The sequence below is a fragment of the Maniola jurtina genome, chromosome 20 (genome assembly GCF_905333055.1).
Source record: "Maniola jurtina chromosome 20, ilManJurt1.1, whole genome shotgun sequence".
Lineage (NCBI taxonomy): Eukaryota > Metazoa > Arthropoda > Insecta > Lepidoptera > Nymphalidae > Maniola > Maniola jurtina.
The window spans coordinates 8,358,570-8,381,154 of NC_060048.1; the positions used below are offsets into that span (position 1 = coordinate 8,358,570).

General features: G+C 36.3%; 5 protein-coding genes across 6 annotated transcripts in view; 3 read left to right on the forward strand and 2 right to left on the reverse strand.

Moving 5' to 3' along the window:
- LOC123875966 (guanine nucleotide-binding protein G(o) subunit alpha) overlaps positions 1 to 1,788 on the reverse strand; it is a 57,177-nt gene extending 55,389 nt beyond the window's left edge. Inside the window, exon 1 of the mRNA XM_045922104.1 lies at positions 1,344 to 1,788. Coding sequence (XP_045778060.1) covers positions 1,344 to 1,461 — 118 coding nt within the window. The 5' untranslated portion in view covers positions 1,462 to 1,788. The remainder of the gene's footprint in view (positions 1 to 1,343) is intronic.
- Positions 1,789 to 3,546: 1,758 nt separating this feature from the next.
- LOC123875958 (X-ray repair cross-complementing protein 6) lies at positions 3,547 to 5,464 on the forward strand. The gene has a single exon (XM_045922087.1). It carries the CDS (start codon positions 3,633 to 3,635, stop codon positions 5,424 to 5,426), a length of 1,794 nt encoding a protein of 597 aa, XP_045778043.1. The 5' UTR covers positions 3,547 to 3,632; the 3' UTR covers positions 5,427 to 5,464.
- Positions 5,465 to 6,517: 1,053 nt separating this feature from the next.
- LOC123875972 (DNA replication complex GINS protein PSF3) lies at positions 6,518 to 7,558 on the forward strand. Its single transcript, XM_045922113.1, has 3 exons — positions 6,518 to 6,677; positions 6,755 to 7,023; positions 7,260 to 7,558. Exons 1-3 carry the CDS (start codon positions 6,587 to 6,589, stop codon positions 7,482 to 7,484), a joined length of 585 nt encoding a protein of 194 aa, XP_045778069.1. The 5' UTR covers positions 6,518 to 6,586; the 3' UTR covers positions 7,485 to 7,558.
- A 509-nt stretch (positions 7,559 to 8,067) lies between these two features.
- On the reverse strand, positions 8,068 to 10,495 carry LOC123875968 (cyclin-dependent-like kinase 5). The gene is made up of 2 exons (XM_045922107.1): positions 9,759 to 10,495; positions 8,068 to 9,360 (listed from the first exon to the last, which is right to left on the reverse strand). The coding sequence occupies exons 1-2, from the start codon at positions 10,414 to 10,416 to the stop codon at positions 9,122 to 9,124; spliced, it is 897 nt and encodes a 298-aa protein (XP_045778063.1). The 5' UTR covers positions 10,417 to 10,495; the 3' UTR covers positions 8,068 to 9,121.
- Positions 10,496 to 10,693: 198 nt separating this feature from the next.
- Positions 10,694 to 21,774, forward strand: LOC123875963 (peptidyl-prolyl cis-trans isomerase FKBP8). Of its 2 annotated transcripts, none has more exons than XM_045922095.1 (8): positions 10,694 to 10,797; positions 11,240 to 11,431; positions 12,011 to 12,157; positions 13,237 to 13,499; positions 15,669 to 15,915; positions 16,211 to 16,489; positions 16,864 to 16,977; positions 18,116 to 21,774. In XM_045922095.1, the coding sequence occupies exons 2-7, from the start codon at positions 11,240 to 11,242 to the stop codon at positions 16,948 to 16,950; spliced, it is 1,215 nt and encodes a 404-aa protein (XP_045778051.1). In that variant the 5' UTR covers positions 10,694 to 10,797; the 3' UTR covers positions 16,951 to 16,977; positions 18,116 to 21,774. The 2 variants fall into 2 exon arrangements, with proteins under 2 accessions (XP_045778051.1, XP_045778050.1); XM_045922094.1 differs by lacking the exon at positions 10,694 to 10,797 and adding an exon at positions 10,889 to 11,124.
- Positions 21,775 to 22,585: the final 811 nt, after the last annotated feature.

Consider the following 22,585-nt stretch of genomic DNA (forward strand, 5'->3'; position numbering starts at 1 on the left):
TCCACGGGAATTTTAAAAACCTACATCCACGCGAACGAAGTCGCGGGTATCAGCTAGTGTAAAATAAGTAGGCGTTTATTGCTACTTCCTAGTTATACACGGGAATACACGAGCTAGGTTTTTTAAAAATTTGCCGCTATTTTTCACGCTCAGCTGTAACTAGACAGATTACTTGTCAAATTGCCGTGATTACTTGGCAACTTGGCAAAAAATCAGCGAACGACTGAGGACCGCCATATTTTGAAGAACTCTCTAGGAGTCCTTTTATTTATAAGTGCGAAACTAGTTAAACACCCCGTCAATAGGCATCTACTCGTATATTTACATAGCCTGTGCCGTGGTGCTACTGTGCATGCATGTCACGCAAACAAGTGTACCTACGAAATTTGTCTGCTTTTTCAAATAGATACGAAACTAGGACGCTCTGAAGTTTTAAAATGTATTTATCTTCAGCGTTAATTGACTATTTCGAAAGTATTTTCTAGGTAGCGCACATCTGCTAATCATGGTCCAATGCATAGAGTGCCTCATGGAAAGTATTAACGACTTACCAATTTATCATGATATTTCGATATCATTAATTTGTTGTCATTCATAAGAACCCGTCTGGTATGAACACTTGTTCAAAAATTACGATTTATACTTATTACCTTATTCAAATTATTATGTTAATGATACTGTCTTATCTATATAGTCTACTTCCCCAAATCAGTGCTAGTTGGCAGTACCCCAAAGAAGTTACAGGTAGTTTTTAGCGAGTGCAAGTAATACCTACTTAGCAAGTTTATTAAACTCAAAATATTTATTCAACATGGGCACCATTGTAGTTTTAGGTTGTCAATTTACTTAATCACTAGTTACAACATAAACATATTATCGAATCACTAATTAGGTAGGTATTTCTCTAGGGTGGGGTTTTTTCAAGATAGGTCAGATGTGGTAAAAGTGACGATGTATAACGTTCTTAAGTGACGCTTTACTAAAAATTACATAATACATACGTACGTAGGTACATAATATTCTTATGAGCATTATTTGAAACTGGGCACTTCTCCTCAGTTAGTGGTTTTATATTTTCGTGATAGGTCAAGCAAGAGTGCTTAGATATTGGATTTATAGCATTCAAACCTAAAAATAAGTGTCGATCATGTTTTAAAACTGATTAACATAGATAATGGCTTAAAGATAATAAATCATGAAGCAACAAGCCATCCGGCAACACAAATACGCCGGAAGCCGGCTTTTGGAAGCTCGAACAGCCAGTCGATAGAGCATAGAGGCCGCGAGACTTGCGCGTAGTGCGCGCGCATAATCAAGAAAGAGATAGAGGAAGGCCTCATTACCAAGGAGCAGCAGCTTAATATCCTTGGCAGCTTGGATGCCATCCTCTTTAAGGTTCTTCTCGATCTGTTTGCTGCGCGCAAGAGCGGCGCGCTCCTCAGCAGACGAGGCGCAGCCCATGATGGCGATGGCGCGCACGGCCTGGCTCGCTACGCGTGGCAGCGCCGTGCTCCTTGCATGCTCGCGGCTCGTCGTCGCGCGCAGAGAGCGCCGCGCACGCGCTCGCTCGCGCACGCGTGCTACTGGTACAAATGCGTCGCGCCCGGGCGCCACGTCAGAAACGGCTCGGGTTGCCGCTGAGCTTTCGCAGTCACTAGAATCCGGAACCGGAGTCACGGCAATGGCACCGCGACGTGGACCCGAGAACGAATGACGGGTCGCGCAGGCCCGGCTCGGCGGCTGCACTGCGCAAGTGCGTCCGCCCACCCGATGCCCCCTGATACACTAATTACACCCTTCGTTGAATGGTTGTCTTGTCCACTGCCAACAAAACTAGCCATTTACTGCTTGAACTCATCTGGCTAACAATCTTATATAGTAGGTACGTAAATACGCGATACGGTAGGTAGGTACATCACACTAATATTATAAAGGCGAAAGTTTGTATGTGTGTGTGTGTGTGTGTGTGTGTGTGTGTGTGTATGTTTGTTACTCCTTCACGCAAAAACTACCGGACAGATTTGGCTGAAATTTAGAATGGAGATAGATAATATCTTGGATTAGCACATAGGCTACTTTTTATCCCGGAAAATCAAAGAGTTCCCACGGGATTCCGAAAAAGCTATATATATATTGAACTAGCCGATGCCCGCGACTTCGCCCGCGTGGATTTAGGTTTTTCGAAATCCCGTGGGAACTCTTTGATTTTCCGGGATAAAAAGTAGCCTATGTGCTAATCCAAGATATTATCTATCTCCATTCTAAATTTCAGCCAAATCTGTCCGGTAGTTTTTGCGTGAAGGAGTAACAAACATACACACACACACACACACACACACACACACACACACATACAAACTTTCGCCTTTATAATATTAGTGTGATTAATTTCTTTCTCTACATTCGCTTAGTTAGTTATAATTATCAAGGCTCAAAAAGTTTTAGAACCTTTGGCCTCAACGATCCGGCCGACCCCAATATTTAAATAACATTTAAATACACCTATATTGTCTTTGTTGTACATGCACGTGCACCCAATGGTAAGTCCGGTAAGTCTGTATGTTTAATCAATTTGATCATGGCACGAAGTACCTAATAGTCATGGATGTTCAGTAATAATAATTCTTAAAGTATTTAACAATTATGTTGTATTAATAGGGTACCTACTTAGATGTAGCTTAGATATAATTAGGTAGGTGCTCTCGAGGTTCTAAAAGCCTAGAATCCAGAGCCGTAAAGCCGAAAAAATTAACGTGAAAGTTGTAAAGGCTCCAAAAGACTAGAACTCAGAGCCGTAAAGCCAGTTAGAAAAAATAAAAAATGAATTTCGAAACTTTCTCGCAAAGTCAAAAAACTGGTCTGTGGTTGAAAAAGCAGTGTTGCAAACTTAGCAACTTAGTCGCTAGAATTGATGACATTTCAAAGACATAGTGACTTTTTTTAACTTATAGCAACGAAAAACAAGCGATTTTTGAAAAGTGTTTTTGAATATTTTTTTTACCCATGAGCACGATTTTACAGATAACTTGTACCTCCTCAGAATGAGGTTGACTAGTCGGTAGTGCGACATTTTAGTTGTAAACTCTTTGCTTATACATAGATCGATTACATCATCCTCCCCGCCGTCGTTGTTGGACTATAAAATTGGACGCGCTGTGCGTAGCGACTATCGAGTCACTATACTATTCATCTGTTTATTCAATGTACTCTGAGTCTGGCTCTTGTCAGAGGCAGGGCAGTTTTCAGCAGACACGATGTGTCTTGCCGTGGGTTTTAGAATTGTTGTTGACACCCTAATGCGGTTCCTATTGGTTGGATTAGTGGAGGTTGTGGTAGCTAGGTTAGATTTTTTTGTATTGGTTTTCTATTTATTCCAGCGACTTCTAGCGACATAACTTTTTCAATGCATGATGACGTAGCGACAAACGGTTGTAAAGAGCTGGCAACACTGTGAAGAAGCCAGTCCAGCGCCCAGTTCTCTCGTAAGAGAGTAGTATATTCTTTTTCTTTGGCCCAGTTCAAAAAAAAAAAATCATTACACTTTACAGAAAGTCAGAAACCCGAAAACAAAATTTTCTGGAGTAGAAAATGAAGTAAAAATACATTGTAATACTATCAAATCTACATAAATAATGGATTCCGACGACGAAAATGATTATCAACCGTCCTGGAGAGGAGTGCCGGGTATAGTGATTCTAATTAATGTATTTGAAAACTCTAAACACAACATCTTTGAGATTGCTCAAATTGCAACATGTCGTTTGTTAAAACAACACATGAGATCATCGAGTTCACACCACATTGCAGTATGCTTGTATGGGTCTGAAGAGTCTTCTACCTCTAAGTTTGATGTAAAACCTGTTACGGAAATAATCCCCTTGTCTGTGCCGACCTTAGAGGATTTTAAGAAATTTAAAAATATGACCAAAACTTCTTTTACCGAGGCTAAAGAGTTCAAGTTGTCAGATGTCTTGTGGCATTCTAGTAAAATGTTTCTTAATTGTAAGAAACAATTGTCATCTCGGAGTGTAATAATGCTTACTCGATTTGATATTGCACCTGTTGTACTGGATCAGAAACCGACACTTAACAGAGCCAGTGATCTTATTGATTCCAACATAGATATAAGAGTAATAAATATATCCGATCAACAGTATGTAATTGATACATTCTATGAGAAGTTTTTGAAAATAGCCAATAGGGGAATGGATTATGTTGTGCCAAAGCCAATATCAAGTCCAATCGAGATTGAAAAACTCATGCATCAAGAATCACATCGACATTCAGCTGTTGCAAAACTAAATTTCGAAATTTGTAAGGATTTTAATATTGGAGTTGGTATTTATAACTTACTCAAAAGACCCGGTCAAAACAACAAAAAAAATGTTTATTTAGATAGAGAAAGTAATGCGGTTGTTACTAGTGTGACAAAAACAGTAAAAGTTAGCATTGATGCCACTGAAATTGATGAAGACAATAGTCAACCCAAAGAAGTGCCATTGATTAAGTCAGAATTACTGTATTACCAAGAGTTTGGAGGTGAGAGGATAGAATTCACAGATAAAGAAATGAAGACTATCAAGAATCCTTTTGGCCCTCCCATGATGAAACTCCTCGGTTTCAAACCTGCTAGAATTATTTGCAAGGAAAAGTGGTATTTAAAAATGGGACACTTCTTGTTTCCTAATGAAAAAACCATAGAAGGATCAACTGTTGCATGCAAGGCATTGCATAAAGCCTGTGCAGACATGGAAATGGTTGCTATTTGTATTCTATGCACAAGAGTGAATGCTAAACCGGTTGTTGTTGCACTGTCTCCTTGTGTAAGGCCATTAAATTTAGATGTGGATGTTGGTTTTGATATCATCCACATTCCCTTTGTTGAAAGTGTCAGAGATGTCAACATTAATGAAGATGAAGATAATGTAGAATCTTCAGTTGTATGTATAGAACAAGCACATAAATCACTGATGAAAGATATACTGAATGAATTGACAGTAGAGTATAAACCAGATATGTTTGAGGATCCTAAGTTACAGTCCAAATACAGAGCCTTAGAAGCAATTGCTTTAGATGAGGAAGATAATGATCCATTTGTTGATACAACAATACCCAACCCGGAGAGGTTCGAGAATATTAGAGATGATTTGTTTGAAGAGTTATTTGGCCCATTTGGTGATATGTCTCTGAAGAGAACTGCAGAAAAACAGGCATCAAATGGTGGAAAGAAACAAAAAGTAGAGGATATAGATGAAGATCTTTTGGACCTCCGACTGAAGAGTAAAAAACTAAATGATTATTCAGTTGCACAATTGAGGCAAATATTGAGATTCAAGCAAATTAAAGGCCTCACTGGTTTAACTGGGCTTAAAAAGAGGGAACTTGTTAATTTAGTCTATGAGCATTGCGTTTCACAAGATAAATAAGTTATATTTTATGAACCAATAAAATTTATAAGGTTTGATATTGATTGATACTTATTTATGTTATAGTCATTTTAATAGTTTTTTTATAAAAACTGAAATTCATCATTGATGGAGGTGCTTAATGACCTCTTAAATAATAAAATAGGTAATGGTGACAGTCCCGTGGTGCCACTAGTTGAACTACGGATACCAGCATTTTGTTAGGCATGGTGGTATGCCCTATACAAACCAGTGGGACCACGAAAACCCATCACGAAAATAATCATGGTATGAACCCTCGAAGAAGCCTATCGTTAATTATTCATTATAATAGAATAAGCGTATTATTTTAAGGCCCTGGAATTTTCGACTTAGGTCAGAAAGGTCAAGGCAAAAGTACTCTGTAGGCACCTCTGTTCGTTCACCTCTGCCTTTGTTAGTATTGCTGTGTATTTTCTATGCTCTGTAGGTCAAGGCCATATAAGGCGTACATCAAAAAGCTAGAACTCAGAGCTGTAATTCTTTGAAAAGCATTGAGAAAAGAACAGAACGTATCTATGTGCTACATATATCCTCATAGAGGATAATCTATGATTTAGGTAGAAGTTTTACAGTTTTATAGGTTCTAGCTCTTTGACTAGTTAGAATGCCATACCATCACCATAGACAAATATTTCGACTTCGTTTAGTTGTTGGTCTGACGTTATATGGTTTAACTGTCAAATATCATCTTTGATTAGGTCCTAGTTCTATGGCTTTTGAAACATTAGTTTAGGACTTCTTTTTTTTTTTCTTTAAATCTGGCTTTACTCTGATTAGCCAATGTCAAGTTTGTGATATTTTCAAGTTATTGAATTTATACAAGCATGGACTCCGTCTGTGCCGGCGTCCGCCGACATACGCGCGGCGCCCCTTTAGAGCGCTTCCCAGTCAGTTCCACCACCAAAAAACACCAACTAACACAAAAACCAGCCACTCTTAACAAAAAAAAACACTCTAAACAAGCACAGCACGCGCGCCAGCAAACGCCATCACAGACGAAGTCCAGTTTAGGACTTAGGTAGGTAGGTAATAGGTATATAACATAAAACATATGTTATTGGTCTGTGGGTATATAAAATGAACTTTCGTTGGCGGTAGAAGGTTTTAACTTTTTCATAAAAATTTTGTTAATAAAAACCATGGCTAATTCGAATTACTTATCAATATCGGATATTTTAGTTACTAATGAAAAAGTTCCTTGCAAATTCTTACACGATTTACCTAAAATGGGTTTGTGTTTTATTAAGAAAGGTAACAATAACATTGCTAATGGTTATGATTTTAAATTGTATTTTAATATTTCTAAGGTTTCTTGGATCCTTCGGCTGTTGATGATGATTTAAAAGCTGGTACCAACGTCGAAATACCTTTATGGCTAGCAGAATATTTGTATATTAAACGACCACCGATAGTGAGCGTGGATTTACCAAAAATATACAAAGAAACGTACAGAGAGATACTAAATGCAGATGCTTGTACTGTTGACATGCAAAAATTAGGACAGCATTTTTACGAATTTGGATGTTATATCGCCAAGCATGATATTAAAGGGGAAGTTGCAACAACATTGGTAAATGTAAGTATGTACTTACCTAACAATTTTTTCCCCATCTTAAAGGACTGGGTAGAGTAAACCTAATTTAAAACCCAAAACAATTTATAGCAATTCAAAGATTAAGGTAATAATAATGAGTTACCTGTTATATATAGGTACTAAACCAATACCACTTGATATAGGTACTATATTATACATGTTAATATGTTTTTAATATTAAAAGAATATTTTGTCAATATGAAATCCTTACATTTCAGACATTTAGACAAAGATTTCGAATGATCTTATCGGCAAGTGTGTCCACCGACTCCATTAGTTCATTTCAACCCTTATCAGCAAGTGAAAGAGATCGGACAGCTGCAGCTGTGGTCACAGAGTCGGCATTATCAGGCTGGCTCAAGAAAGGTGAATGTCCATTAACAACAGCCAATATGGTTGCAAACCATCGAAAACGGAAAAGAGCTGAAATGGAAATGCTATAAATGTAAACTATGTAATTTGTAAATAAATTAGTTGTTACTATAAGTAATTGTAAATAAATAATGCTGTAAATATTCTTCATTTTAGCATATTCCTGATATTTATTTTCATCAGGACAATGTCTGCTTACTGTTTATTTTAATTAAAATGGCAAGTTACCAGTTCTTACATGGCTACGTCTTAAGATGCACATTTCCACTTCTGTGTTTCTTGTGCCTGTATGTGTACTCATTTGGAACACTTCATCCCATCCAATATACTATGGCAAAAATTATCCCCTGATTATATTTTGTCTGTGACTATTCAAAATGTATGGAATTTTGGACTTAACTTCATTCAACAAGCCACAAGAATGTGAAGTGCCATTGTTTGACATTAGGCTGTGATTACTCCTGTAAGCTTTGGTTCACCTGAGTTGCTTATGTAATTAATTTACAACAAATTCGCTAATAAAAATGTACTGATAAGTGTTTATAAAGTCGTAATTTAACCATGTAAGCTGAGTTAAACTTACAGGTGTAATCAGAAAATGTATATTTTATAATATTTTCTAATAAATTATATTATTAACAACATGATTTAAAAAAAAAAACATTTTATTGAGATTAATCTATAAAAAGTTTACAGCTACTACAGTCATTTATTTTCTAAAAATCCTAGTTGGATTTCATTATAGAATTACTTATAATAATTGTAGGCTTAGCACACACTTATGACTGAGAATATGAGATCACATTATTATTATAATTCGGAGCAAATCATAAGGTATTCTACAAATAATAAAACACTAGCTAACAAGATGTAACATAAATGCTATTATAGATAACTATAATAAAAAATAAGGTCTTAAAGGTTTAGGAAATTAGTGAAAAGTATGGCAGTAGTTGTTTTCAATATTTTGGCTTTTGTATGTTAAGGATGATTCACACTGGGCACAGTCAATTGCAATCATTTATTTGCTGATTGTAGGTAGGCACATATATAAATTTAGTAGTTGTTACAAGTCCAGTAATTAGCCAAAGATCTTAGCATACTATTTTATGAACTAAAAGATGTTACACTGGGATACCCCAGCACGGTACGAATATGAATCATTCTTTTGAGAACGTTGTCTCTTTAACTTAAAAATTATGATTATGTCACATTAGTACAGAATAGAACATCTGGCCAACAGAAGTCATAGTAGATATAGCTTATGCTAAATAAACATTTAACATCATGTGAATGTTTTAACTACTACATTTTATTAAAATCACTACAAAAATTTTCAAGATAAACATGACTATCAATACTTTTGATTAATTCCATATCAATTGTTAATGATATTATCTACCATATTCAGTAAACTATCACAATAAAATTCCTATTGCTGTAACTCTAAATAAATATTTTGATATAAACAATAAAATAATAGGACTAAAATTTAAAACAGCAAACAAAATAAATATGGATTGTAATAATCACTTAGTTTTTGTTTATGTAACTCACAGGTCTAAAACACTGGTGTTTCACACCTGCAGGTCAATGTGACTGTGAGCACTTATGTCTCTTCATCACAACACTGTTGTACCTCGTCATTGTCTTGATTCTTAACACTAAATAAAAGTTCTGAGGTACACCGGTAAGGGTGTATTGATTGTTAACATCTGTCATTCTTGACAGACGGGTTTAAGTCGTGAAAGTAAGCATGGGCCATTGCATCATCCGCAGGCATTCTAAGAGCTGGATTACATGTAAGGAGACGGGAAAGGAGGTCCCGTCCTCGTGCTGGCAGCCGTGGAACTACTTGAGCTAGTCCTAAGCTTGGTTGGTATACTGGTAGGGGTTTGTAGTCAGGGAGCTGTGTTACACCAGGCCAAGTATCTTCATTTGGTGTTCCTGTAAAAAGGTAAAACATTTTTTTAAACTTGAATACTAATCTAGATGAGGGATTATTGTCTGCAGAGGACAAAAATCTCTTGTATTTTACTATGGTGCTTCAATGTACTACTTGTCCATCATGTGCATTATGATATGTAGTTCTTGAAAGATCCATTTTGATCCTTCGCCTATAGTCTCTATATAATAACAGTATGTACAGGCCCTAAAACTTGGAATTGAGTATTTGGTGTGTAAATAGTCACATACAATACACATATCATCTTGAGTAAGTAATTACAAAAGCAGAGGGAGCCTTTAGTAGTAAATGCTGCTACTCAGTCAAAGGAAAATGCTCTCATATATTTTGGTAGTAAAAAACTTGTGTGACATCCAGTAAATATTTGAAATCAACATACCAAGTAATTTGAAAATCCTTTTAAGCTGATCATCAACATCAGATCCAGGGAACAAAGGCCTTCCAGAATTAGCCAACTCAGCAAAGATACAACCAGCAGACCACATATCAATGCTTGTTGTATATAATTTAGCTCCAAATAACACGTCGGGAGGCCTATACCACAGAGTAACCACCTCTGCCGAGTAGCACTTTACAGGAATACCAAATGCTCTAGCCAGACCAAAGTCAGCCAACTTTAGTTCTCCATTTTTATTGATTAACAGATTTTGAGGCTTCAAGTCGCGATGAAGCACGTTATGACTATGACAGAAAGCGAGACCTCGCAGAAGTTGGTACATAAATGACTTTACCACATCCAAATCTATCTCACCGTTAAGGCTATCGAAATATTTTTTCAAATCTTGATCACAATGTTCAAATACTAAAGTCAGTTTCTTCTCACTGTGTAGCACGTCGTATAACCGCACTATATTCTTATGCTTTAATTCCTTGAGGAGACATATTTCGCGTAATGCCGAGGACGGGACTCCTTCATCATCGTCGTCTAATCTTACACGTTTGAGTGCCACAATTTCGTGAGTTTCTTTATTTTTCGCTTTAAAAACTGTGCCATAAGTTCCTTCTCCAATTTTTTCCAGTTTTTCATATTTCTGCATAGTTTAATAGATGATTTTTCAATAATATTTAATTTTTAAAAGCAAAAAGGGACGAGGCCGAGGGTGCTGTTTATCAAATGTCAATGTCAACATTGTCAAATTATCATACTTTTAGTTTTTGTCTATGGTAAACTTCTAAACAGATAATAAAATACAATACTATACAATAATATTCTTTATTTGCAAATGTGGGTGGTATAATATACGGATGTTACAATTTTACAATACGACACATCAACATTATACAAATAATCCACTTTTGGCACTTTTATGCCTAGTTTTCACTATCGCTTTCACGCTAAGTTTACACAATATTTAAAGTGTAATGCCGAATGAAAGATAGAAATAACGAAACATTAAGTGTTTGAGTAATTGAGACAGGTAATTTTACATTTTATTTTAGGTTTATTTTACATTAGAAGGTAGTTGGTACTCAACTAAATTCAAATCTCATTAGTCTATCGTCTGTGTGCCTTCTAGTTCTGTGCTAAAAAAAACTCATTATTTTTGGTAAAATTTCATTCAACAACATAAAATAAAAATCAAAATCCGATTCAGAAAGTTGAATTGTCATCCTTAGCACTGTACGATACAAATACAAAATATTGAAAAAAAAACAATTCATTGTATTTGTCATGTGTTAGATAGAGATTTGTTTATATTTTGTAACGAAGTTTAAAATTGTATAAAACGAAACATCTGTGAAAGGTAAGTGCTCGAATTTTAAGTGCGTAAATAGTTACGAAGTTCTGGAGTCGCGAAATGATAAACTGGTTAGTTACGTAGTTGTCGAGGGCACATCACGAGTTGTTTGCTTTTGCAGATGAGTGAAGGGGAGCGTACATTGGTCGACAAGTCTGAGAGCAGTTCGTTTGAGGACCTGGCCTCGGCAGCTGCCAATGAGATTGAAGAAGCCAAACTTGCAGAGGCGGCTGCGGCGGAGAAGTCAGAAGAAACAGAGAAACCAGCTGATGAGTGGCAGGATGTGTTGGGTTCAGGGGCATTGTTGAAGAAGGTACAATTTTTGGGCTATTAACTGTTTTGTGTCAAAATAAATATTATTTGAATGGTAATAGCATATCCAGCTGTCTTAGCTAGCCTATTGTTTAATATACTTTGTTTTTACAATTTCTTAATTAAATACTGGAACTAGAAATTTCAAATGAATGTAAGTTCTTTCTCTAGTTTCTTCTAAATTTACACTTCTACTAAGAAAGGAATGAAGCATTTCCAAGACCATGCCTATGTAGATTTTAGTACATATTTTAAATCATTATAAAGCAGAATATATATAAAAATAATTACAGTATTCTAATCTAAGTAGTCATCAAAAAAAGTTAAATAAATATTTATTTAACTCATTTATTTATTGATTCAATACTATTATGTTCATCTACTTTCATGCCTAGCAGAAACAGTTCCCAAAGATTTCTCGTGTGCTCAATTTCTAATCTAAACTAGACAGGTCTAAATCTAGAGATATTTTTTCTGCAGGGTTAGCAATATGTTTAGACATGTCATTTTAGTTTACAGATTGTGTACAACAGAATTAGCCACATTATCTAATATCTACTACACATATTGTTTGTTTTAGTTTATCAAATCAGGTGATGAGTCAATAGGAGCGAGACCACAAAGGAGTGACATATGCAGGATCAGTTATGAACTGAAATTGCGAGATGGCACTCAAGACATTGTTGAGAAAAGAGATCATGTCAAAATTTACTTGGGTGATAATGAAGTATGGACAATTTTAATATTTTTTTTTATAGTGGGCAAAATTTTTAAATGTTTGGTACTATTTTAAAATTCTGTACCTGACGCTATCACTATACCCTTGCAGTTGCAGTAATAAATAGTATTCATAGTTGGTAATTTATACTTGCTTATGTAACAGTATGATTTGCTTTATTATTATATGCATCATGCAGCCATAGAAATAATGATAATTATTCTTATCATTATCTTTTATTATTATCAACCAATAGTATGTTGATTACTATCATCATATTTAATTTAGGCTTATATGCGTTAGCCTATATGCCACTACATGATTTATTTATCAATATAAAATAATAAAGTTCAATAAACTTAATACAAGAACTGGTGATAGCCCGGTTGGTGGATGGTTGATGGCATTAAGGCTTATATCATTTCTGATTAAAACTAAAATATCTGGACATTTGGAGTAGTTTTCGTATGTTTTTCTATCAAAGAAATTGTATGTTGTTGAATGTTTATTCTACTTGACAAATTATAGATCCAAAAAGCACATATTCAAACACCAAAAGTTATTGTATTCATAGTTTTATCTAGCTTATGTCTGCGACTTTGTCCACGTGGACTACACAAATATCAAACCCCAATCTACCCCATAGGGGTTGAATTTTCAAAATTCCTTTCTAATTGGATTTCAGTATCACAATAGCTATCTGCATGCCATATTACAGCCCAATCCGCCCAGTAGTTTGTGTTGTGCATTGATTGATTAGTCAGTTTTCCTTTTATCTATACTAATATTATAAAGAGGAAACCTTTGTATTTTTGTATGTTTGTATTGAATAGGCTCAAAAACTACTGGACCGATTTCAAAATTTCTTTTACCATTACTTAGAGGGATTCTTCCGAATCCGTATAGGCTATATTTTATCCCGGAAAATAGAAAAAATAAATGTCCACCCGTGCGAAGCCGGGGCGGGTCGCTAGTATATTTAGATACAGAATTTTTCAAATATTTAATATGGGGCCCTAATTCCTATTACCTACGGATTTTGTGTTTCAGACCTTAATTAGGAATGGAATAATTTAAATTAATTACAGATCCTCCAAGGACTGGACTTAGCTCTAACGCTCATGTACAAAGGTGAAGTGTGTCTATTACAAATAGCGCCAAGGTTTGGGTATGGAGACATTGGTCTGAAACCTGGCGAAAGTCTTGGCTTAGTTGGTGAAATCAATGGACCCAAGTATGAAGGAGCTCCTATAGACCAGGATACATGGCTTGAAGCCCGCCTAGAGTTACATGATTGGACTGAGGAACCTGATCATGAGACTTTACCTATTGCTGAAAGAATGGAAATTGGGTGAGTCTGTTCGTTTAAAATTCAAACAAACTTGTAGTCTAACAAAAACCCTCTATCAAAATGAGTCTTACCTCATAGTCATTATCTTATAATGAGTGTAAGACTAGACAAGTAGTTAATAAAAACCGCCAAGTGTGAGTCAGACTCGCACTTGGCCGGTTTTTATGGCCGACTTTTTTTTTTTAAAGAATATTAGCCATGTTAAATGACTAATATTCCCCTTTCCGCTCCAACTAAGCGTCAGGCTTGTGCTAGGAGTAGGTACGACAATAGTGCAACGGGCGGGGTTTGAACCGTCGACCTTTCGGTTTTCAGTCCACTCCTTTACCGGTTGAGCTATTGAGGCTCCATATGGCCGACTTTTGAGGTAGGGAACCCTAAAAATGAATGGGGAAGTTTAAGACGCATATTCGGATTTGGAGTCTTTTAAATCAATCCTTTCTCTATGAATCATCTATTACATTTTGTTTTCATTGTTGGATTCTAAATCAAGATTGAAAACATGAAAACATCTTTAAAATTGAATTGAAATTGTAACTTGAAATAGAAAAATACTCCCTGTGATTTTTCTTCATGACAAGTGTATCTTATAGAATTGTTATTCGAGAATCGAACGCTGGAACGCGATTCTTCTTGTCATCGAGAGGAATTTGTGCACTGCGCCACAGGGGTAAACAATATTGTAGCGATTAGGAATGTATGGTCGTAAAAATAAAGAAACAATGTATTTTAGTTTCGATTGACATACATTTATGTCAAGGTCGTATATTTTATCTATTTCCTCGCATCACTCAATCGTATCAACATATAACAGTAACGTTATGATCAACGCTATATGAATAAATCAGGGTTTGGTTGATTCACAATGCATTAGTATTCATATGTATCGAAAACATACCTGTTTAGGTCTTACTTCAATTAATTTTGGCACTATAAACTATCACCACGCCCATTTATTAGGGTTCCGTACCTCAAAAGAAAAAACGGAACTGTTATAGGATCACTTTGTTGTCTGTCTGTCTGTCCATCCGTCCATCGTGTCCGTCAAGAAAACCTATAGGGTACTTCCCGTTGACCTAGAGCCATGTGGCAGGTGGGTAGGTCTTATAGCACATGTAAAGGAATAAATCCGAAAACCGTAAATTTCAGGTCACATCATTTAAAAAAAAGTGTTTAAATTTTCAAAGTAAGATAACTATAGCAAGTGGGGTATCATAAGAAAGGGCTTTACCTTTTTTTATTTATTTTTATGCATAATAGTTTTCGATTTATTGTGCAAAATGTCGGAAAAATACCTGAGTACGGAACCCTCAGTGCGCGAGTCTGACTCGCACTTGTTCCATTTATTTAATGGGTCCATACTTTTTGTACATACGTTTTCATCATTGATGTTTTATTATAGACATTGTAATACATTTATATATATATATATATATATATATATATATGTATATGATATGTATCAGTATGAATTTTGACCTTGAGGATAAATTACATCGTCGGAGTTGCAAAGATCCAACAGGGCAGGAAAACTGATTTGAATTTATTTTTGCATATTAATTAAATTAATTTTATTTAAAATAGGCTCTCGCTTTTGATGAAACCCATCCATTGCGGCATGACCAATTTTGTCCCAGTATTTGGGATCGGAAAAGTGGCTAGAGCTTGACGTCGGTCTCCTATTCGGCGGTCCAGAGATCAAATTCGGGCACGTACCTCTTTTGCAGTGTGCTTTTTAAGCAATCACTCGCTTTAATGATTAAGGAAAAGATCGTGAGGAAACCTGCATGCGTGAGAGTTCACCATAATGTTTTCAAAGGTGTTGGAACTCGGCCAATCCGTACTTGGCCAGCGTGGTGGCCTAAAGTCTCTAAAGTAAAGCCAACACAGATCGGTCAAACAGATTCATCTTTAACCTATTTATATGATTAGTAATGAACCAGCTTTCGTCCCTAAAGTCCCTTAATTCCCTAAAGTCTTCTCATACTGAGAGCAGATCCGTGCTCAGTCGTGGGGTTGAACATGACGATGTGAATGTGGGATCTGATTGATATAATCTACCTATTCTATCTATGTAGAAAAAAGCTTGAACCAGTGGTAGATGCATTTGACTATCAAAAGTACTTGGAAAAGCTTATTTGAATAAAAAATGTTTCTATTCTATTGTAGTATTCGACGTCGCTGTCGCGGCAACTGGTGGTATGGCCGTGGCGAGGCTCAACTAGCGGTACAGCTTTACCGACGAGCGCTCGACGTTCTCGACGAGAGCGAGGGGGGCATCACAGACCCCACGCCCACGGGCGAGATGACCAGCACTTCGGACGCCTTGCACGCATTGCTGGAGGAACGGCTGCGGGTCCATAATAACATGGCCGCTGCGCAGTTGAAGGCTGGAGCCTACGACGCTGCGTTGCAAGTGAGTCTTTATTACTTCTTTAGAGGTGTAAGAGAGGCGGTGTCACAGACCCCACACCCACGGACGAAATGACCAGCACTTCGGACGCCTTGCACGCATTGCTGGAGGAACGACTGTTGGTCCATGGCCGCTGCCCAGTTGAAGGCGCCTACGACTCTGTTTTGGAAGTGAGTCGTTATTATTTCTTTAGGTAAGTGATGGAGGCAACAAAAACCCCATACCTACAGAAGAGATGAAAGAAGTGAAAAAATCGATATTTTACAGCATCTAAAGATTTACGTCATTTATTTCCCAGGCAGTAACTCGCGTGTTAACCTGCCAGCCGGACAACGCGAAAGCCCTATACCGTAAATCCCGCATACTAACCGCCATGGGACGCAACGCTGAAGCCCTAGAGGCTGCCCGCGCAGCCGCCAGCGCGGCCCCCGACGACGTCGGAGTCCGTAAGGAACTGTCCAGATGCGAAGAGAAGGCCACAAGGGACAGATCCGTGGAACGGAGACTGGCTAAAAGGATGTTGGGGACCAGTGATCAGCCCAAACCGTCGCCGGATAAGAAACCGTCCAGAACTAAGGTATAAAATGTGAATCCATACTAATAAAGAGTGATAGGCATCTTCTAGCTAAACGTGTCCCATCTTAGGCCACATCATCACTTTCCGTCATGTGTGATTGTGGTCAAGCAAGTATAGTGAAAAAACTAAAGAACAATAAAAAAGACACAGACAGAAGGTCGATGTTTCCGGTTTTTTCCTGTCTGCCAAATTTCATGATTCTAGGTCAACGGGAAGTACCCTATAGGTTTTACAGACAGACGGACAGACAGACAACAAAGTGATCCTGTTAGGGTTCCGGTTTTCCTTGAGGTATGGAAGTCGGAACCCTAAAAACCTAAATTCACGCGGACCAAGTCGTGGGCATCAGCTAATCATGCGGAAAATGTTTGTAGATGCTAGTGTGGGGCTCGCTGCTGCTCAGCCTGCTGGTGGGCGTGGCTTCGGTGCTGGTGTACCGCTACAAGATGCAGGCGCAATGATCCCGCCTACTACCACTATAGTATCAAGTGAGACTTTTTTATTTCTGTAGTTTTACTAGCTTATTCCCGCGACTTTGTTACACAAAACAGTCACAGTTTATTACACAGTCCACGTGGATAATACAAATTTCAAGCCCCTATTTTATTCTCTTGAGGTCATATATATTAATGACGAGATATGGTCGTCCACACAAACAAATTTCACGGTTGGATTGTTGGACATGTTCCTTAAAGTTATGTCTTTCTTAAGTTTGATGTGCAATCTTTCTAGGTACTGTGTAGTGCATATATTGTGTACACAACACAAACACTTACACACATATCACACACACACACACACACACACACACACACACACACGCACACGCACGCACACTCTCACATCAACTTTTACATAACAATATATATATATTTTTTTAATTTAGTATTAGATTTTAATCAATTAATTATAAACAATAGTATAGGAAGGCACTGGCCCCTATAATACGGTATTACCTAATTTAGGGGCCAGGACTCCACGAAACGCATGTACTTTTTGATAAATAAATTTTCATTTCATTTCATTGATATACTCATGCACTTGCCAACATTGGCCAACGTTTGCCCTAAGACTCATGTACACTTACATTACTTAAGCCTTTACTTAAGACTTAGGCCTTTTTAACCCCCGACCCAAAAAGAGGGGTGTTATAAGTTTGACGTGTGTATCTGTGTATCTGTCTGTGGCATCGTAGCGCCTAAACGAATGAACCGATTTTAATTTAGTTTTTTTTGTTTGAAAGGTGGCTTGATCGAGAGTGTTCTTAGCTATAATCCAAAAAAATTTGTTCAGCCGTTTAAGAGTTATCAGCTCTTTTCTAGTTTTCTTGTAGAAAAGAAGGTTAGATAACCGTTAGGTTCATAATATTATGTCAATTGACAAATGTCAAGCTGTCAAGATGGACGTTGCCTAAATACATAATTATTTATTTGAAAATGATGTTTTGGAAAACTCAGATACTTTAGATTGTAGGCGCGGAATAGTCCAAGAAAATCAGTTCAGCCGTTTGAAAGTTATCAGGTCTTTTCGGTCTTTTCTAGTTACCTTCACTTGTCGGGGGTGTTGTAAATTTTCAATTTACACTTGTTCGTAAATGAATAAAAAAAGTTTTGTTTTTATTTACAGGCCAGTGAAATAAAAGTGGTTGAGGTGCATCGCTAATCTATATCCATCTAACTGTCGAGCTAGAACAATAAAAATTACGTCTACTTTAATTAAGTTTGCCAGTCTATCTTATAAGGGGGACGGGCAGACAATGATATCATAAAAAAAAAAACGAAAAAAAAATGTAAACATTTATTTTTATAAATTTAACCTTCCATCGTCATGATGAACAGACTAGAAAATTGCATTTCTTTTTTTTATTCACTGTTCCTATGTGAGCGATTGCGAATATTGCTGTAATCCGTTAAGCTACAATGTGTTTTGGGTAGGGGTCCTTTGGTGTTGAGCTACTATGGGTTTGAAGTAGGGGTTCATTGGCGTTGAGCTGCTAGTATGGGTTTGAAGTATGGGTTCATTGGTGTTGAGCTACTATGGGTTTGAGGTGTAGGACCTTAGGTGTTGAACTACTTTGCTTTTTAAGATACAGGTTTCTTGATGTGTATGAACACAACGCATATAAAGTGTGTACGATAAACGCGGCATTAGTGTGCCAGTCCACTGAAGTGGAGCAGAGTGGAGATATGTTCAACAGATCAATAACATTATTAAAAGATGAAATGATACAAATTGGTCCGCTGAATTATATCTCCGCTCTGTTTCACTTCAGATAACACGCACCCTTTGTTTAAGGTTACGCAGTGCGTTTGTGCGTAAGAACCCGGCATACTTATATTCAATTCAAAGAACCCCACCCTTAAAACCATAGAGTAGCTGAACAACCTTTAATTTTTTTAGTTCCTAGCGATATTAAATTGTATCATAAATTAAAATATCGCTTTGGAACGCTGAAAATCGCTCACATAGGACGTATTATTAGAATTTTAACACCATGAAAATCGTAACTATGTATATTATATGTATATAAATTCCGATCACAGAAATCAGAATAAATATAGAAGTGTTAAGGTAGAGATTGTCACTGCGCCCAATGGGCAGGGACCTATCGTAGTGCGTTTTTGTAAAATTAGACTTATTCGCATAACGTCACGGTTTAATATACGTTGCTTTGGATACTACAGATATGGTCCTTGGAATTATTTTTGTACGGACTCAAATCGGTGACAAGCAGACCCTGTATTAAATATTCAGATACATTTCTATCATTTACCTTAGAGTTCTGTGATTTTGATACACTTATATGAGTAGCTAATATTCCTATATATTTTTTTATTGTATAAAGGGGTTGTAGGTTAGGTTAATAGAAACAAAAGGTAGGTACCGTTGTATTTGAAAAATACTGAATGGTTTGTATTTTTAAAAATATTATTTTTATCAATACGTATATCATAATTTTCATGATCTAATATTTTAATAATGTTGGTTGCTGTATTTATTTTTTGAAGTGTCTAGACTGCCACAAGTGAAGTTTAGTTTTTAAAATGTATATTGTATACCTTAGTGCAAACTGATAAGGTTCAATTTTTAACAAAAGTGTCTAGCATATGCTTGTGTGGTCATTTAATAAAAAGAAACATCCTGCCGTAATTTGTTAGCTTTTAATTGACTGTTTTTAAATGACACCACAAGACGGGCTTCGCGCTTTACAAAATCACGTGATAGGATGCCTTGACTGTGTGGAGTCGAGTGATTTAATTTCATTCTGGGCTATTTAGTTAGGAGGTACTACGGCTACCGAAAATGTACTTTATATTTTCATTAAAAATTGATCCTTAAAAGTTCGCGTTAAGGAACAAATTAAATAATAAAAAACTTGTAGCCAAATATTTTTACCATCGGACGACCACTTGAGGCTTTCCAGACACTTCCTTTATATTTTCGAACTAATGCTGTTAGGCTTTTCATTAAAGCCTGAAATAGAACTTGAAACCAGCGTCTAATAATGTTCCTATTCTGTAGCAAGAATAAAAACAGTGACACACTTTAATTGATCTATTTGTACTGAAAGGAGATTGGCGAATTCCATAGAGTTTCAGACCCAAACTAACAGAACCGTGAGCCTCAAGCCCACGTTCACTTAATCAAACTTCTCATGCTTGTTTTAGTAAACCAGTCTAACAAAAAACTTCATCAAAGTCTATCAAATAAAGTTAGGAGAAAAAAGATATTCACTTGTATTGCCATGTAACGGTTAGTTATAATGTGTGCTTGTGAATTTATTATTTTTGATCCCCATCTTCTAAAAGTATCAGGCTTATACAGAAAAATACTTTGAAAAATATTATTAAAATTAAATGATTTCTCAATCTGAACGGTTTTTAAAAATGCTGGGTCTAAATTCGCCAACCTCCTTTAAATATTTTATTTTTCGTAACAGGCAGTGCCAAACAAAACATTGTATTATACATAGTTTTTTAAGCATAAAGCATCTAGAACATTCAGCAATTATTATTAGTGGTAACAATTACAAATAATATAATATTTTGCTGAAACAACGGGAAAGAATATTTTTTGAATTTTTATACGACTAAGAAAGAACAACTAAGACTTGCATTCCAGCTGTGTGTACTTTTGATAGACGCGAAAAATGTTTTCACTGACTAAAATATCAGAAAATGTTTAATGTAGTAATTAGGTATGTGAAACATATTGGTCTAAAGGTTTCCATCCATTAAACAGTTAATTAAACAATGATTTTTTTAACTATTTTTTTACTACTTTTTCTAAAATCCTTCGACTACCCCTTTTTTTCTTTTGAAATCTGTAAAGTGCTTTGCAGATGGAGCAACTTTAGTTGAAGAAACTATCAACTTTTTGAAAGCTTTCTTTAAAAGTTGACAATTGCTACAACCAAATAGTCTTGTTTACGGTTTCCGCAATTTTATAGCAATCTGTGAGCAACTTTGATAGCTGAGTTGCTTAATCTACGTACAGTGTGATGATCAACTTTACACAACCGATACAAATTCGACAGTTGCTAATTGCGGCAATTAGAAACTATCTTAGTCATCAATTTCAGTAACTAAAAACTGTTGTCGATCATAGGAACTCGCAACTCGAGTTGCTACGTGTGCGCAGTTCCATTGAGATATGTAATATATGTTTAAACAGCTAAGTACAGTACAACCAAATTAATAATGCGCATAGAAATCTTCGTCACTGTTCGGCAACGGTCGTATGATACACATGATATTGACTCCTATTTGTTTATAACAAGGTGCAAAATGCAAGTGCATTGTTTAGGGCTCTTACGATTCAATGATTCGGAATACGACAATTAGCGAAGATGCATGCGCATTATTAATTTGGTTGTACTGTAGTTGCTGCATTTGTTGCTCCATCTGCAAAGCGCCTAAAGTGCTTGTCTAGTGGGTAGGAGACCTTTAGCCTTTATTGATACGGTATCGTGTGTAAAAATCAAAGTTAATAATAAAAGTGTAAGGTAGGTACTTACGCATTTTTCATTTATTATTATTTTTCGGTGCTTTTATTTTAAAATTAAAGTAGATAGCAGTATTTTTGATATCATGATTAAAAAATATTTTTGTTGTAAAATTAGCCTCTATGTATATAAATCACGAAATTAATATGTTTATTTGAAAATAAAAGTAATAATTATATCTAAACTTAATAAATCATATGTTAGCTGTATTTATATTTTATTGGTTTGGTAGGTCCAAGGTGGTATCATTATTAAACAAAATAAACACGTTGAAAATTAATTATGTACTTCTTTTATTTCCCATCCACCTTGACAGAATATAAAACTAACTAGGTACGTTGATTTAGATTTTTAAAATTCTATAGAAACCTTTTAATTTCCCAAAATAAAAAATCACACCACACTTCACACTAATATTATAAAGGCGAAAGTTTGTATGTGTGGATGTGTGTATGTTTGTTACTCTTTCACGCAAAAACTACTGGACGGATTTGGCTGAAATTCGGAGTGGAGATAGATAATATCCTGGATTAGCACATAGGCTACTTTTTATCCCGGAAAATCAAAGAGTTCCCACGGGATTTCGAAAAAACTAAATCCACGCGGACGAAGTCGCGGGCGTCAGCTAGTATTAGAATAAATTATTATTTAGTTGGCACCAGGGTTGTTGTGGATACAAATATTTGAACATCCGCGGATGCGACTTAGATGTTCACACTTTACATCCGTGGATGTGGATTTCAGCCACTTTACAAATCGTTACTTGTTGTATGCATCTTCTGCATCCGTAAAAGCTCCGAATTAATAATTGATGTGGATGTGCAGAATGCAGATGTCTGAATTAATACGAATGTATTTGCGGACATCGATATCATTTGCGGATGCGAATATCCGTATTCGTAATCCTCCTGGTAGGCACAGCTTCAGGATGCAAGATATTTCTTCAAGATCGGTTGATCGCAAAACCGTAGTACAAACATGGCAGTTTGCGCAGGTCATAGACTAAGGAAACATTGAGATATGCTTTTGTACAATGCACAATCATATTCCGCATCTTCAGTTTATAGACTATAAGAGTGAATAGGCAAACG

What these genes read in the sequence shown, in the direction of transcription:
- LOC123875958 (XM_045922087.1), top strand. Translation starts at nt 3,633, where the DNA reads ATGGATTCCGACGACGAAAATGATTATCAACCGTCCTGGAGAGGAGTG.
- LOC123875972 (XM_045922113.1), top strand. Translation starts at nt 6,587, where the DNA reads ATGGCTAATTCGAATTACTTATCAATATCGGATATTTTAGTTACTAAT. An exon ending in ACACGATTTACCTAAAATGG is followed by an intron (nt 6,678 to 6,754) that starts GTTTGTGTTTTA and finishes AATATTTCTAAG; the next exon opens with GTTTCTTGGATCCTTCGGCT. An exon ending in TTGCAACAACATTGGTAAAT is followed by an intron (nt 7,024 to 7,259) that starts GTAAGTATGTAC and finishes CTTACATTTCAG; the next exon opens with ACATTTAGACAAAGATTTCG.
- LOC123875968 (XM_045922107.1), bottom strand. Translation starts at nt 10,416, where the DNA reads ATGCAGAAATATGAAAAACTGGAAAAAATTGGAGAAGGAACTTATGGC. An exon ending in AAGGATTTTCAAATTACTTG is followed by an intron (nt 9,361 to 9,758) that starts GTATGTTGATTT and finishes ACCTTTTTACAG; the next exon opens with GAACACCAAATGAAGATACT.
- LOC123875963 (XM_045922095.1), top strand. Translation starts at nt 11,240, where the DNA reads ATGAGTGAAGGGGAGCGTACATTGGTCGACAAGTCTGAGAGCAGTTCG. An exon ending in GCTGAAAGAATGGAAATTGG is followed by an intron (nt 13,500 to 15,668) that starts GTGAGTCTGTTC and finishes ATTCTATTGTAG; the next exon opens with TATTCGACGTCGCTGTCGCG. An exon ending in AGAAACCGTCCAGAACTAAG is followed by an intron (nt 16,490 to 16,863) that starts GTATAAAATGTG and finishes AAATGTTTGTAG; the next exon opens with ATGCTAGTGTGGGGCTCGCT.